The sequence below is a fragment of the Oryx dammah genome, unplaced genomic scaffold (assembly GCF_014754425.2).
Source record: "Oryx dammah isolate SB20612 unplaced genomic scaffold, SCBI_Odam_1.1 HiC_scaffold_10, whole genome shotgun sequence".
In the NCBI taxonomy this organism is placed as follows: Eukaryota; Metazoa; Chordata; class Mammalia; order Artiodactyla; family Bovidae; genus Oryx; species Oryx dammah.
The window spans coordinates 49,597,544-49,614,335 of NW_024070194.1; the positions used below are offsets into that span (position 1 = coordinate 49,597,544).

Consider the following 16,792-nt stretch of genomic DNA (forward strand, 5'->3'; position numbering starts at 1 on the left):
CACATCCATGGGTTCAACCAACGACAGTTGTATAGTACTAGAGTATTTACTATTGAAAAAACCTGAGTATAAGTGGATCCTTACAGTTCAAACCCATATTGTTCAGGCACTGACTATATATAGCAGACACTATGTAACTGATAGCTACTGACTGTGTATAAAAGGAGGAAAAGATGGTGAGTAGTCACCTTTATTACTGTGTCATTGGTGCTATAAGTTTTAAACAGCAGCCACATTGAGGAACTGAGTTACTGCTCCCATGCAAGTGTTTTAGTATCTGTTGAACAACAAGATGCTGGTACATCACCATCTTAATTGGGCCCAGTTAAGTCTGCTGTTTCACAAATTCAGAACTGACTTCAATCTGAAGTATGTGAAGAAGTCATACATGAGACACCCAGACACCATACTGACCCAGGATAGTCACCAGAAGTGTGGACCCTCCTCCGGGAGGAGGACAGACAGACGGAAACCCCAGTGCACCAGGCCCACCCTGCAGCACACCAGTGCCCTGGCTCCTTCTCCAAGTGAAGATGTGCGTTACCCTCGTAACCTTCTGACTCCGGAGGAAATGCCTCTCCCATCACCCAACAGTAACACAGTAACTGGAGCAGAAAGACAAAGAACAGCCCTGTCTGTATCTGAATACTCGGGGAGATGGAAAGCAGTTTTATCAATTGGATACTCTTTAACTCTTCTTAGAAATCTTTCTGACTGTAGCTAACTATTAAAGCTGTTTTCTAAGAAATCACATAATTGAACTGAACTTCAGAGCAGTTTGCACTCAGTTTGTCATTCAAGTACAACTCTAAGTAAACATGATACAGTAGGTTGCTAGGATGAACTTAGGTTTGAGAACTGTTTTTCTCTTTTCCTGTTTTCCTTGCTTTATTATTGATTGAGAAACTAAGGATTCAGCCGACTTCCACTGGGTCTTTTTCACCAGTAAAATGGAATAGAAGTACAACCCTAATTTAAAGAGGATATGCTAACAATGTCGAGACTTTTAGAACACCTTAAACTTACGAAAACAGACTTCTCAATAGATTATAGCTGAATGAGTAAATTGTTTTTAATATTCCTGTAAATGTTTCCTGTAGATTCAAGGACAGTCGTGTATTCTCTCAAGATAGTTTCTTATTTAGGAAAACTATGTAACAACTTGGTGGTGAAATGGCTTTTTTATAGAGTATGCATTTCTTTTAGTAAAAGATGATGAATGCGACTCAGACGCAGAAAATGAACAAAACCATGATCCTAACGTTGAAGAGTTCCTGCAACAACAAGACACTGCAGTCATCTACCCCGAGGCACCTGAGGACGACCAGAGGCAGGGCACGCCGGAGGCCAGCGGGCATGACGAAAACGGTAATTGGAGCTCACGGCCGCTTGGTTCTCAACTCTGAAGGATTATTGCTTCCACTGCACTGTGTGGGAACCCACCCCACTATAGGGAACATTTCTGAAAACCAGAATTGATTGCAGATGGCAATCAAGAGTAACTTCTTTAGCGAGTGGAGTGATGTCCATGGTGACAGTGTGTAGTCTTCTGTCAGTGCATCTCGTGTATCCTGTGGTACCCCCGTGTGTGAAATGCTTAGACCATGCCTGGACACTGACTTCCATTCACTTATATGGCAGCAGGCAGTAGAAGTAGGTACTGGGAGAAACCATACTTTCCCTTGATGCTACTCCTCTGTTCTGGAAGAAAACCTTGGTGGTATGGTCCAGAACATACTAATTTGGAGACAATTTTTCTTTCCCTGTATCTATGTTGGTTGTCTCTGATATTAACAGCCAGTGTATAAACAGCAGTAAAATACAATAGTAATGTGTTCATATGTCATTTTGCCTTCCAAGCACTAGAAACAGATAAAAATAGCATGTTTCAATACTACTCTCTCAAGTCACCTCACGCTTTCCCTCCCCTACTGTGACCAAAGGTCTGTTCTTTATATCTGCATCTCCTTTGCTGCCCTGCAGATAGGATCATCTGTACTGTCTTTCTGGATTCCATATATATGCATTAATATATGATATTAATATACGATTGTTCGCCTCTCTTTCTGACTTCCCTCATTCTGTATAATAGGCTCTAGGTTCATCCGCCTCATTAGAACTGACTCACATGTGTTCCTTCTTATGGCTGAGCAATATTCCATTGTGTATGTGTACCACACCTTCTTTATCCATTCATCTGTCAGTGGGACATCTAGGTTGCTTCCATGTCGTAACTATTGTAAATATTGCTATAATGAACATTGGGGTACATGAGTCTTTCTTTGTCAATTATGGTTTCTTTTTCCCAGTAGTGGGAATGCTGGGTCATATGGTAGTTTTATCCTTAGTTTTGTAAGGAATCTCCATACTCTTCTCCACAGTGGCTGTATCAATTTGCATTCCCACCAACAGGGCAAGAGGGTTCCCCTTTCTCCATACCCTCTAGACATTTATTGTTGGTTGACTTCATGATGATGGCCATTCTGATAAGAGTGAGATAATACTTCACTGCAGTTTTGATTTGCATTTCTCTGATAGGAAATGATATTGTGCATCTTTTCATGTGTCTATTGGCCATCTGCATGTCTTCTTTGGAGAAATGTCTGTATAGGTCTTCTGCCCACTTTTTGATGGAGTTGGTTGTTTTTCTAGTATTGAGCTGCATGAGCTGCTTGTATAATTTGGAAATTAATCCTCTGTCAGTTGTTTCATTTGCTGTTATTTTCTCCCATCCTGAGGGCCATCTTTTCCCCTTGCGTATAGGTTCCTTCATTGTGCAGAAGCTTTTCAGTGAGATCCCATTGGTTTTTGTTTTTAATCTATGTTACTCCAGGAGGTAGGTCAGAGAAGATCTTGCTTATTGCTATGATTTATGTCAAAGAGTGTTCTGCCTATGTTTTCCTATGAGTTTTATCGTTTCTGGCCTTACATTTAGGTCTTTAATCCATTTTGAGTTTATTTTTGTGTGTGGTGTTAGGAATTTCTAATTTCTTTCTTTTGCACATAGCTGCCAATTTTCCCAGCACCACTTATTGAAGAGACTGTCTTTTCTAATCTGTATGTATCCCTAGATCTGAAGTGGGTCGTGTGTGTGTGTGTGTGTGTGTGTGTGTGTGTGTGTGTGTGTGTGTATTCAGTCAGTAAGTTGTGTCTGACTCTTTGCAACCACATGGACTGCAGCACGCCAGGCTTCCCTGTCCTTCACTACCTCCCGGAGTTTGCTCAAATTATGTCCACTGAGTCAGCGATGCTATCTCATCTCATCCTTTGCCACCTGCTTCTCCTTTTGCCTTCCTTCTTTCCTGGCATCTGCTGCTGCAGCTTCTAAGTCGCTTCAGTCATGTCCGACTCTGTGCAACCCCATAGACAGCAGCCCACCAGGCTCCCCCATCCCTGGGATTCTCTAGACAAGAATACTGGAGTGGGTTGCCATTTCTTTCTCCAGTGCATGCAAGTGAAAAGTGAAAGTGAAGTCGCTCAATCGTGTCCGACTCGTAGCGACCCCATGGACTGCAGCCCACCAGGCTCCTCCATCCATGGGATTTTCCAGGCAAGAGTACTGGAGTAGGGTGCTGTTGCCTGGCATCTGAGTATTTCCTAATGAGTCGGTTCTTTGCATCAGGTAGTCAAAGTATTGGAGCTTCAGCATCAGTCCTTCCAATGGATATTCAGGATTAACTTCCTTTAGAATTGACTGGTTTGATCTTCTTGCAGTCCAGGACACTCTCAAGAGTCTTCTCCAGCACCACAATTAGAAGACTTCAATTCTTTGGCACTCAGCCTTTTTTACGGTCCAGCTCTCGTGTCCATACATGACTATTGAAAAAACCATAGCTTTGACTATACGAACATTTGTCAGCAAAGTGTTGCCTTTTTAATATGCTCTCTAGGTTTGTCATAGCTTTCCTTCCAAGGAGCAAGCATCTTTTAATGTCATGGCTGCAGTCATCATCTACAGTGATTTGGGTCTCTTGTAGACTGCACATATATGGGTCTTATCTTTGTATCCATTCAGCCAGTCTTTTGGTTGGAGCATTTAATCTATTTACATTTGAGGTAATTGATGATATATATATTCTTATTGCTGTTTTGTTACTTTGGGGATTGTTTTTGTGGATTTGGGCATTTATCATTTGTAGATTTTTTGATGATAGCCATTCTGACTGGTGTGAGGTGATACCTAATTGTAGTTTTGATTTCCATTTCTCTAATAATTAATAATGTTGAGCTTCTTTTCGTGTGCCTTTTAGCCATCTGTATGTCTTCTTTGTAGAAATATCCATTTAGATTTTTTGCCCATTTTTTGATTGCATTGTTAAAAGAACAGCTGAGTTGCATGAGCTGTTTGATGGGTGGTTTGTTTTTGTAAATCTTTTTTCTTCCCTTCCTCTTTGGTTCTTTTGTGATTTGATGACTATCTTTAGTGTTGTGTTGGGATTCCTTTTTCCTTTTTGTGCATATGTCTGTTGTAGATTTTCAGTTTGCAGTTCCCACAAGGTTTTGCTAAAGCAGTCAGTATATGTACGAGATAGTTTTAAGCTGCTGGTCTCTTAATTCCAAATGCATTTCCAATACCCTGCATTGTACTTTGCTCTTCTCACGATTGCTGATTTTGATGCCATGCTTGGGTGTGGACGATTTCCTGCCTTTACTGTATGTTTGCCCTAACCAGTGAGCTTTCCCATTCATAATTGTCTTGTTTCTAGTTGTAGGCTTTTTTTTCCCCCCTGGAGAAGTTTCTTTATCGGTTAGTGTAAAACTGGTTTAGTGGTGCCAAATTAGCTTTTGCTTGTCTGTAAAATTTTTGACTTCTCTGTCAAAGTCAGAGCTTTGCTGAGTATTCTTGGTTACAGGTTTTTCCCTTTCATCCCTTTAAATATACGTTGCCACTCCCTTCTGGCCTCAAGGGTCTCTGCTAAAATATCAGCTAATAACCTTATGAGGACTCCCTTGTATGTTATTTGTTGCTTTTCCCTTGCTGCTTTTAATATTTTCTCTTTAATTTTTTAATTTATTTATTTAATTGGAGGCTAATTACTTTACAACATTGTAGTGGTTTTTGCCATACATTCACATGAATCAGCCATGGGGGTACATGTGTCCCCCATCCCGAACCCCTCTCCCACCTCCCTCCCCATCCCCTCTCAGGGTCATCCCAGTGTACCAGCCATGAGCACCCTGCCTCATGCATCAAACCTGGACTAGCAGTCTGTTTCACATATGGTAATATACATGTTTCAGTGCTATTCTCTTTGATTTTTTATCAGGTTGATTAATATGTCTTGGCATGTTCCTCCTTGGGTTTATCCTGGGTTTATCTGTGCTTCCTGGACTTAGGTGACTATTTCCTTTCCCATGTTAGGGAAGTTTTCAGCTATTAATCTCTTCAAATATTTTCTCAGGCTCTCTCTCTCTCTCTTCTTCTAGGACCACTATAATGTGAATGTGGGTACATTTAATGTTGTCCCAACAGGTAGGTCTGGCCCCGGCTCCTCTGAAATCACTGCTTTTTCCCTTGTGTCCCAGCACACCCAATACCTTGTGTGTGCCCCTTAAGTATGTTACTTCTCTTTTCCTCAATTTTTTGGAGTTCCTGTGATCAAGCCCCTTTGGCCTTAAAAGTCAAATGCTCTTGGGTCTCATCCCCCTGATGCCAGGTCTCCAGACTCAGGAGCCTGATATAGGGCTCAGAACTCTCATTCCTGTGGGAGAACCTCTGCAATATGATTACTTTCTAGTATATGCATCACCCACCCAGCAGGAATGGAGCTTAGTTGTATTGCGAATACACCCCTTATACCATCTCCCTACGGCCTCTTCTGTGTCTTTGGAAGTAGAATATGTTTTCTGGTAAGTTCCAGCCTTTTATGCTGTTGGCTCTTCAGCAGTTAGTTGTGATTTGGACATCTTCTTGAGAGGCGGTAAGCGCAGGTCCTTACTCCTCCATCTTGTCCTCTGGGCTTACTTTAATCTTAGGCACGTATTCTTGAACTCAACACTGCAATGGTGATTCCCTTATTCTCTCTCATGAGGATGGATGCGGAAGGGGGTATGATTTGACCTATTATTGAATTATTTGATTTCTTACTGTTGAGTTTGAGTTTTAAGGATTCTTTGTGTATTTTGGATAGTAGTCCTTCTTCAGCTGGGTCATTTGTAAACAGTTTTCCCAGTCTGTGGTTTATCGTCTAACTCGCTTATTGTCTTATCTCATGAGGTTTAACATTCTCAATTAAGTCCAGCTTATCAATTATGTCTTTCATGACTCATGCCTTTGGTATCTAAACAGGCATTACAATACCCAAGTTGGTATAAGTTTTCTTCTGTTATAGCCTATGTCTTAGTCATTTTGCATTTTATAGTTAGGCCTGTGATCCTTTTTGAGTTAATTTTTGTGAAGGGTGTAAGGTCTGTGTTTACATTCATATTTTTGTGTGTGGATGTCCAGTTGTTCTTGAAAAGATTCTTTGCTCTATTCTATTGCATTTGCTCTCTGGGCTCACCTATATTCCATTCCACTGATCCATTTGTCTGTTCTCTCACCAACACCACACTGTCTTAATTATCATAGTTCTGTAGTAAGCCTTGAAGACAGTCTGGTAGTGTCATCAGTCTCCCATTATTCTTGCCTTCAGTGTTATGTTGCCTCTTCTGGGTCTCTTGCCTCTCCATGTGAGTTTAGGATTTTTGTCAATATCCATAAAATAACGTGATTGGGACTGCACTGAATATGAAGATCTAGTTGGGAGGAACGGACATCCTGATAGTATTGAGTCTCCTTATCCATGAGCATGGAATATCTTTGTATTTATCGAGTGCTTTGGTTTCATTTATCGAGTGCTTTGGTTTCATTTATCAGAGTTTTGTAGTTGTAGTTTTCCTCAAATAAATCTTATATATATTTTGTTAGATTTATGCCTAATCATTTCAGCATTTTGGTGCTAATGTCCTTTCATCTGAAGCAGTAGGTTACAATAAATATGAAAGGGAAATATAAAACCTTAAAATACAGATGTTTATAAATATGTAAAATTTTTATGTAACAAATAGGATTTCAAAAAGCCTCAGTGAAATAATGAAAACTAAACTTTGTAAAGTCCATTGTTACAAATCAGTGCAGTTAAGTCCCATAAGAATTGGAGCCTTAGTCATTCTGAATCAGTGTAACATTTGAAGTATACAATGTTTTTCATTCGGGTATTCATTACCTTCAGGCATGTAATGTAGTTTAACTACTAATACAGTATTTCTCAGTAGATATGCTGTCACACCAGCAACATCTCTTTCCATGAAAAAGTAATTATCTTCAGAAGCACTTAGGTTTTTAATGTTTTAGTAAATTAAACATACCATCCTGTACTTCATAAGTTGTAAACAGGGGAGCTTTATTCCAGCACATTGATTTATCAAAATTCTGGAACAGTGGGAACAAATCAAGGTTTTTTCACAGGTTTTGTATCAGTCTGCCACTAAAGGAAGTTTAAGACACAGAAATGTAAAATGTTCTTTAAGTAAGTTTATTTATGGTCACAGATTCATAAATGATCACAGATTCATAAAGAAATTATGTGGTCAGACATAGGGTGGATTTTTTAGTACTGAATTCCTACCATAGGTGTATTATAGGAATTCTAAAAAGAAACATTTATTCCTTTAAGGTCTTCATTGCTAAAAGGTGAGTTTAAAAAAAATTTTTTTTTAAACAAAAGCAAAAATTTTAACTTCTAAACCTGTTCATTCTATAAACTTATGATGTTAAATATTTAGATTTTCATTGTTTTATGCTGTTGGCCTAAAATAATAAGTTCATGTCTCATATGTGTGAGAACATTCAATAGATATTTATGAAAAGAACTTGCTGTTTAAATATGAGCAACTTGCCATTTTATAAAATTATTAGTATTTTGTACATTAATTACAAGAATTAATCATGAAGACAAACAAGAAAATAGAATGTAATGCGAGCAGACAGCTTATGACACAGGAGTTCAGGGCAGCTTGACTGGTGGAAGCAAACTGACTGCGGTGCTGATGATGAAGCACCTGTCACGTGGACTCTGACTTCAGCCCCTGAAGCCAGCTGAGCGCAGCAGCACCGACAGGCGAGGAGAGTGTCCCAAGTGCTGACTGCCCACTTGCCTGTACAAACAGGAAACTGACATTAGACAAAACACAGCATGATTCCCCGCCCCACATGTCCTCACAGGGCTGGTCTAGTCCCCTGAGAAGTGGGTCATGTCAGAGTCATCACCAGTGCAAAAGTCTCTGGTTCCAGGTGCCTTGCTAGCTGATAACAGAAGATACCATCATAAACTTTGGGGTCTTGGTTGTTTGACTTTATTCATATATTTGATATATATTTCAGTGTACTTAGCTATGTAGAGTCAGGTGTTCAGCCTGTTCTTTGCAGGCTTGTCCTTGAACAAGACATTTAATTTATATGGACTTGAATTTCAATAACAGTGACATGTTGATGAAGTAAAGAAAATTGTTAGGACATTTTCTCTGGTAGTCTGTTTTTCTATAAGAAATTAAAAATAAAGTTAAGATAACATTTATAGCAAGATGTGACTTAGGAACTTTTTTCTTTGAAGAAGTAAATCCAATATAGAAATGTAGTTAAATAATATTGGTATTTACATTTTAAGTGGTATTACATTTTAAGATTGGCAGGCTTAGATGTTTCCGTGTATTAAAAAGATGTAGTTCATTCTCTGAACTACAGTTTATCTATAATGGCTTATTTTCTGAAAGCTATCCTAATAGTCATCCATCTGAAACTAAACAAGAAGTGTGCTGGTGTGTCTCAGGAGGAGAAAGAACACGAAGAACTCACGCGGGGGCATCTCAGTGGGCAGCCCTCAGTCCAGCGCCCACCGCTCCTCACACCTCCCACAGTACGTCCTCCACAGTCACCTGCAGGGGAGCCTTAGAAACGGGCTCTAACTGTATGTTACTTAGTCTCTGATGCCTGAAGTGACATTTTTCAAATTTGAAAGAATGAGCATTCAATAACTAATGATGACATTGTTACCTTGTAGAAAGATGGTTATTGTGTACCAAACCCCTTTCATGTGTATACATTCACAATGATAACCTGCATTATAATTTTGCTTTTGTTTTGTCTAATTAACCATACAAAAGAAGAGAAGAATTATGTTTTAGTGAAAAAGATATGAGACTTTAAAGTCAGCTTGCATTTGACTCTCAACTTCATTGTTCACAGGCTGTGTGACTTGGAAGTAATTTAACCTTTTCTGGGCATCATATCCTCTCTTTATAAAACAGAGACACATCAGTGTGTTGGTTTTGAGGATCAGATACAAAGCACAATATCTGGCACATAGCAGAGGGCCTTGGTGGGCGCTTTGTTACTAGTTTGGGAACATCTTTAAAATGTACGATCCTTGTTTTACAGGAACACCAGATGCATTTTCCCAGTTGCTCACCTGTCCATATTGTGACAGAGGATATAAACGCTTCACCTCTCTGAAAGAACACATTAAGTATCGCCACGAGAAGAATGAAGACAATTTCAGCTGCTCGCTGTGCAGTTACACGTTTGCATACAGAACCCAGCTCGAGCGCCACATGACCTCCCACAAATCAGGACGAGAGCAGGTAAAGTGGCATGACTCAGACTCACCCACTGTCCACACCAAGAACTCCTCGCTCCATGGAAGGCAAGGGCTCTCACACACTGAAAGATTAAGGGGCTGTACCAGACAGTGTCTGGTCTGCAGCCTTGTAAAAAGGACAGTGATTATTCGTTTGGATGATCGGGTCATTTCTGAGTTTAAATGCACATGTAAACACTATGAACACTATTTTAGAAGTGACTACATTTTTTCTTTTTCAGACAAGGTCCCTTTCAACTCAGTTATTTTGCTTATATCATAACAAATATGTCAATTTTATAACTCGATTTCAAAATGGATTCTACTAAAATATTCAGTGTAGGAAAAATAAATTCCATTTCATAAAGCACATGACTTACTACTGACCAAGTAGAGGAGAAAATCAAACAATAATCAAGTTTAATTTTTCATGAAACGCTGACTTATCAGTATAACTGTGGCTTTTTTTCATGTAAGGAAAGTTGCCTCTTAAGAATCTAAAGTTTAGACTGAATCATTTTTAATCTGAGGACTCAATTTTTCATATGGTTTATTCTGTTTCTATGTCACTTTGCCTCAATTTCTAAAAGTATAAACCAAAACTATCCTTAAGTTACGTTGCTGGCTCTGAATTTAAGGATTAAAGTCAGAAACGTTTTGCCAGTTCTGCTTCTGTAAGGTCAACTGTAAATAATCAAATTAATATCTGGTTAATCTAGATTTAAAAGTCGAATAAGTGTTCAGCAGCACACAGTATGTTGAAGGTGTGTGCTGTGCTTGGGGCGCATGTCCAGTCTCTTCTGTCAAATGACTTGGAATACCTGTGCACCTGAGTGTAAGAGTCTGCTCCGTGTGTACCCACATCACTGACCCGAGAGAGATCAAGTTACCCTCTTGGCTATGATGGCTCAACCAAAAACCAGGCCAAAACCTATAAGAGAAACAGTGATGAGAATGGGTCAGCCTGTCTTCTCAGGACCCTGGTGACAATACTCATGAAATCATGGGGTGTGGAGTGTACAGGCAGGCATGAGCACAGGGCCAGCTTTTCCTTGGGTAGTTCAGTGCTTCAGTCCACAAAGGAGCACTTGGGGTGGGAGTGAGTGCCACGAGGAGGAAACTGACCCACAGAAGACAAACCCCATCTTCTCATCTGCCCTGAACGAGTCTCGTCAGGGACAGAACAGAAGCATGCTCTTGGCACCCTGGTGTCGGGACCTGACCCCAGTGTAGACATGCCCTGGGGGCGTGGCCACAGTGCCGTTGGGCCCTGGGAAAGGGGCTGTTCAGGTGACATTTGGGAGCAGAACTATCCTGCAAGTGCTGCCCCCACATCCTCTCCACCAAGGGCCCTTGTCAAAGGAGCTTCAAAGGACAGAACTGGAGGGAAAGCAGGAGATGCTGTGAGCAAAATAAGTCATAAGATCTCTGATGAGCATGAAGGCCAGTGTGTGTGTGAGGCTTTCTCTGAGGATGTAAAGGTGGCTGGTCAGTTCCATATGTGAAATATGTGGTCAGACCAAGGTCAAAAAGGAGCTGTGATGGAATGTGGAAGCCAGCAACATGAGGGGTATAATTGGGAACCGTTTAGGTTAGGAGGCAGAGCGTCTGCCTTGCTGGCCTCTGGAAATCAAGGTAAACCTTTCCATGTTGTCTTATTCATGCAACAGATGTCTGAGTTTTGACTCTGTGTAAGGCCTGTTGTAGGTGTTCAAGACAGTAGTGAAAATGAGCAAGTCCCTGACAGTAGTGGGCGTGTATTATAGGTGAGAGAAAACAGATGTAAAATATAAACACAGGTAGAATGAAGAAAACAAAGCAAAGAGGATTGAAAGTGGCGGAAGATGCTTTTTTTTTTTTTTAATAGAGAGACTAGGGCATCTGAACCTAGACTTGGGTGAAGTGAGGGAGCCAGTCACAGAATGACTGGGAGAAGGGCCTTCTGTGCAGAAGGAGCAGAGAAGCGTGAAGGCCTCGAGGCAGAAGCCAAGGAACGGCAGGTAGCCAGGGTACATGAAGGGGAGAAAGACGAAGAGGCTGGGCAGGGAGGAGCCAGATGATGAGGCCTCTTGTATGAGCCATGGCTAAGGCCTGTGATTTTACTCTAAAGTATTACAGGGAAGCATTTGAAAGATACTGAATTTTGTATTTATGTCTTGTTTTTAAGGTCAGATGAGCTGTGGGGTGGAGAGTAGATGGAGAGAGACAAGAAGGAAGCAAGAAGCACACTTAGGGCTGTGGCTGTAACCCAGGCCAGAGGCACTGGTGTGACAGATGTGACATCATGAGGATGGTGGCTGCAGGCCGGCTTGCTGAGGGATTGGATAAGGGTCTCAGGGAAAGAGAGGGACCAGGATTCCTCCAAATTCAGGGCCTAAGGAATGATCAGATAAATGAGGGGTTTACTCACAAAGGTAAGAAACAAGAGTAAGTGTTACTCAGTTGTGTCCAACTCTTTGTGACCCCATGGACTAGCCCACCAGGCTCCTCTGTCCATGGAATTCTCCAGGCAAGAATACTGGAGTGAGTAGCCATTCCCTTCTCCAGGGGATCTTCCCCACCCAGGGATCGAACCCTGGTCTCCTGCACTGCAGGTGGATTAAGCCCCCAAGAAACAGGAGAGGAGGAGCTGATTTCCAGGAAAGAAATGAAGAGGTCAGTGTAGTCCTCTTAGCAAATGCCTGCCACTGTTCAGTGGGGACATCGAGGAAGCTGTGAGAGTCTAGAATGGAGAGAGGAGAGATCTAGAGAGAGCTGTTCAATTTCAAAGCCAGGGGTTTGGGGGAAGTAGAATCTGACACATACTTCATGCTCATTCTTGGTCCTTCCTGTGTGAAGGACAGAAGGGAGACTGCAGTTTAGGAAAGCACAGAGCAAGCAGAACTGCAGCCTTTGAACGATGGGTGGAGTCATAACAGTCACAATTAAGGGGAAACAGCCAAGAAGCAAGGGATGGTATCAGTGGGAAGCAGGGAGGTGAAGAGCGGTGTATGTGCAGAAGGTAGGACTCACTGGATGAGGAGATGTGGACTCCTGCTGAAGAAGCCTGGACACTCGGGGCTATAAACCTGGCATCTGTAGCCTCAGAATCTGTGCCCAGGGGTGAACAGGCATCCTCTAGAAATTCATGAGTAGAATGTATTGCATAATTCAGTTCAAACACTGCTTTTGTAAGATGAATAAAGGGTGCAGAATTTATTCGAAGTATGTAAAAGTGGGAGGTTGATAAGCCAGACAGAAAGCTATTACAGTAATCCATATTTGACTGAAAAGAGGGAAGTATTTTTTAAAAAGAGGGAAGTATTTTTTAAATCATCAGATTAAGATTTTGGAAATACCGAACTTACTAGAGAGGATAAAGTCCTGAAAAAGCCCAGCCTTTTCTTCTGTTCTGGAGACCTTGTTCTTTGCTTGAGACAGATTCCTGGACATTCTGGACCGTGGTTTCTTTACCTGTCAATTAGAGTGCAGGCGAGGGAAATCATCTCTAGTTCCTGGTCAAGTACATATTTTTGCTAAATGCTATATTGCGTCACAGAGTGATTCTGATTCTTTAAACTGGGAAGTGGAGATTTTCCTTTATTTCGAAATTCCGTTGCCACTGTCCTCTTCCTTTTTGGTAACATTCCAAGTATTAGATTTTTGTGACTGCTACTATTTGAGGCCTTTAAAGAAACAAAAGAACCACCCAAATATTACTTTTAGCAGACTGGATGTTCTTTATGTCTAAAGCTTTTTTGCTTTATAAATAAAATACCAATTCTTTCTTACAGAGACATGTGACGCAGTCTGGGGGTAATCGTAAATTCAAGTGCACTGAATGTGGAAAAGCTTTCAAATACAAACACCATCTAAAAGAGCACTTAAGAATCCACAGTGGTAAATATTTGTTTTCTTTGTCTACCTTGAATATCATAGTGATTATGATAGTAAATTAATATCACATGTGAGCTACACATATGGTTAGAAACTCATTGTAATTGTTTTGGGATAAACACTAATATGGAGACATTTTCTGCTTATAAACAGTATTTTATTGGGATCTTACTCTTTGGCTATTGGGATCTTACTCTTTGGCTAAAGTATATCAAGCTAAGAGGACACACTTTGAATTTCCTAATAAGAATATAGCATTTTACAAGATGTCCAACCTGAGACACTTGAGCTTTTCGATGAACGTTCATTTCGTTGCCTCTGTTGCACAGTTAACAAGGGAATGATAAAGCGTGTAGGATACATGCTTGATAAAGCATGTGCACAAGGAAAGGAGGAGATGAAGATATTCTCTCCATAAGAGAAGGAGAGATGGAACTCAAGATAGGAAATGGCATGGTGCACCATGGGGATTGTGGGAGAGGGCAGCACAAGGAGGGGTGGGAACGGTGGCGCGAGAGGGGGTTTCACGGAAAACGGGCTTCCCCCATCTCACCCTCAGTTCTGCACGACTCCTCATCTACAGCTTCACATGAAAAGTCAACATTAATACATGGTAAAAATGTGTCAATTTTAGACACTTACAACCAAAGAGAGCTCTATTTGCCTTTTTTTGGAGGCTTTACTTACCCAAAAGCAACCAAGAAAATTCACATTGCATTATGAATTCTGTCTCCTGGTAAGTTTTGATGCGTTATTTAATACTAAATAATTTCCATGAAAGACACCTGTTAACTAATGAGTGGGAAATTATGGATTTCTGCATATGCTGGTTTTGTGAAAATTATTATATTAATTATTAATCAATTTTACAAATATCCTGCAAAAAAAGTACGGTTGGGTGGCTTTGTGATATGTGTGTTTTATCTTGGAAAGGCATTAACAGAAGTTGTGCTGAATTGCTCATTGAGGGCTAAAGAATGTTACCTCTTAAAACATGCTCAAACTGAGATTCATACATTTTTTAAAATTTTTATACATTAATGTGTCTGGAAAACAAAGCTGTCTTTTGGCATCTGCATCAGGATCCTATTTCTTAGCTCCTGTGCTATTGAACAATTTTCATCAATTTCATATATATATATATTAACATATATCCAATGGATATTTTTCCTCTACTACTGTCCTTTTTCTCCTAGCTTTACTCAGATATAACTGACATACAGTGCTGTTAAGCAGCATGATTTGACTTATCTTGGCCATGGTAGATAATGCTGCAGTGAATGTATTGAAATGTATATTTCAATGTATAATATATACAGGGCTGTATATATAATCTTTTCAGAGTAGTGTTTTCAAAGTAGTGTTTTCATTTTCTTTGGATGAATACTCAGAACTGGAATTGCTGGATTAAAAGGTAGTTTTCTTTTTAATTTGTTGAGAAATCTGTATACCATTTTCCATAGTGGCTGCACCAATTTACCTCCTCACCCACAGTGACCTAGGGTTCCCTTCTCTCCACATTCTTGCCAGTACTTTTTTGTGTGTAATAATCATTCTGACAGGTGTATGGGGATATCATATTAATGATGTTGAGCATCTTTTCATTTGACTTTTGGCTTCTATAAGTATTTTTTGGATAAATATATCTGTTCAGATTCTCAGCCCATTCTTAATTGGGTTGTGTCTTCTTTTGATTTTGAGTTGTATGAGTTCATTGGACATTTTGCATATTAACCCCTTATCATTTATATCATTTGTAAATATCTTCTATTCAGTAGGTGGCCTTTTCAGTTTGTTCATAGTTTGTCTATACAAAAGTCTTTCAGTTCGATGTAGTCCCCTTTATTTTTGCTTTTGTTCCCCTTTCCTGAGGAGACATATCAAAAAAAAAATATTACTGAGATCTATGTCAAAGAGCTTACTGCCTGTGATCTCAAAGAGCTTACTGCCTGTGTTTTCTTCTGGAAGTTTTATGGTTTCAGATCTTTAATCCAAAATTTACTTTTGTGCATAGTATGAGAGAGTGTAGCTGTCCAGTTTTCCCAACACCAGTTATTGAAGGGGCTTTTTCCCCACTGTATATTCTTGCCATAGGTTAACCACCCTTACGAGTTCATTTCTGTGGTTTTTGTTATGTTCCATAGATCTGTTAATGTGCTTTTGTGCCAACACCATGCTAAATGACTGTAGCTTTGCAGCATAGTTTGAAATTGAGGCATGTGATACCTCCACTTTTGTTCTTTTTCAAGATTGTTTTGGCTATTCAGCATCTTTTATGTTTCCATGCAAATTTCAAGAGTTATTTATTCTAGTTCTATGAAAAATGCATTGGCATTTTGATAGGAATAGGCATTTTGAATATGTAGAATGAATGAATCTATATAGAATCAATATAGAATCATTGAACCTATTTTCTTAATTGTTCTTTGTTATTAATGTCTAGAAATTCAACAGATTTCTACATTAATTTTGTATCTGGCAATTTTACCAAATTCATTGATGAGCTCTAGTAGTTTTTTAGTGGCATCTTTAGAATTGTCTATGTATATAGTATTGTATCATCTGTAAACAGTGACAGTTTTACTTCTTCTTTTTCAATTTGGATTCTCTTCTTTTTCTTATCTGACTACTGTGGCTAGGACTTCCAATACCTTGTTGAATAATGAATAAAAGTGGCAAGAGTAGATATCTTTGTCTTGTTCCTGATCTTAGAGGAAATGCTTTCAGCTTTTCACCATTGAGTATGATGTTAGCTATGGGCTTTTCATACATGGTCATTATTACGTTGAGGTATGTTCCTTCTGTACCCATTTTTTTGAGAGTTTTTTTAATCATAAATGGATATTGAATTTCATCAAAAGCTTTTTCTGAATCTATTTAGATGATCATATGGTTTTTACTTTCAATTTGTTAATGTGGTATATCACATTGATTTGTAGATATTTAACCATTCTTCATCCCTTGATAAATCCCACCTGATCATGGTATACCTGGGTGTTTCAATGTGTTACTGAATTTGGTTGGCTAATATTTTGGTTAAGGAGTCTTGCATCTGTATTCATCAGTGATATTGGCCTGCAGTTTTGTGTGTGCTTTGTTTTGATATCAGGATGATGCTGACCTCATAGAATGAGTTCACAAGTATTCCTTCCTATCCAATTTTTTTAAACAGTTTGAGAAGGATAGGTGTTACATCAATAATTTATTTTTAATAACCCCCCTTCTTACCAGAAGGGCTTCCCTGGTTCAAACGGTAAAGCATCTGCCTGCAATGCAGGAGACTCAGGTTCAATCCCTGG

At 39.7% G+C, this 16,792-nt stretch overlaps 1 protein-coding gene across 6 annotated transcripts in view; it reads left to right on the top strand.

The window, feature by feature from the left end:
• Nucleotides 1–16,792, top strand: part of ZEB1 (zinc finger E-box binding homeobox 1) — a 198,817-nt gene that overhangs the window by 170,759 nt on the left and 11,266 nt on the right. For 4 of the 6 annotated variants that reach the window (XM_040248040.1, XM_040248041.1, XM_040248045.1 and 1 more), the window contains 3 exons: nucleotides 1,207–1,368; nucleotides 9,419–9,621; nucleotides 13,391–13,496. In XM_040248040.1, coding sequence (XP_040103974.1) covers nucleotides 1,207–1,368; nucleotides 9,419–9,621; nucleotides 13,391–13,496 — 471 coding nt within the window. The remainder of the gene's footprint in view (nucleotides 1–1,206; nucleotides 1,369–9,418; nucleotides 9,622–13,390; nucleotides 13,497–16,792) is intronic. The other 2 variants (XM_040248042.1, XM_040248043.1) reach the window with 1 other exon arrangement.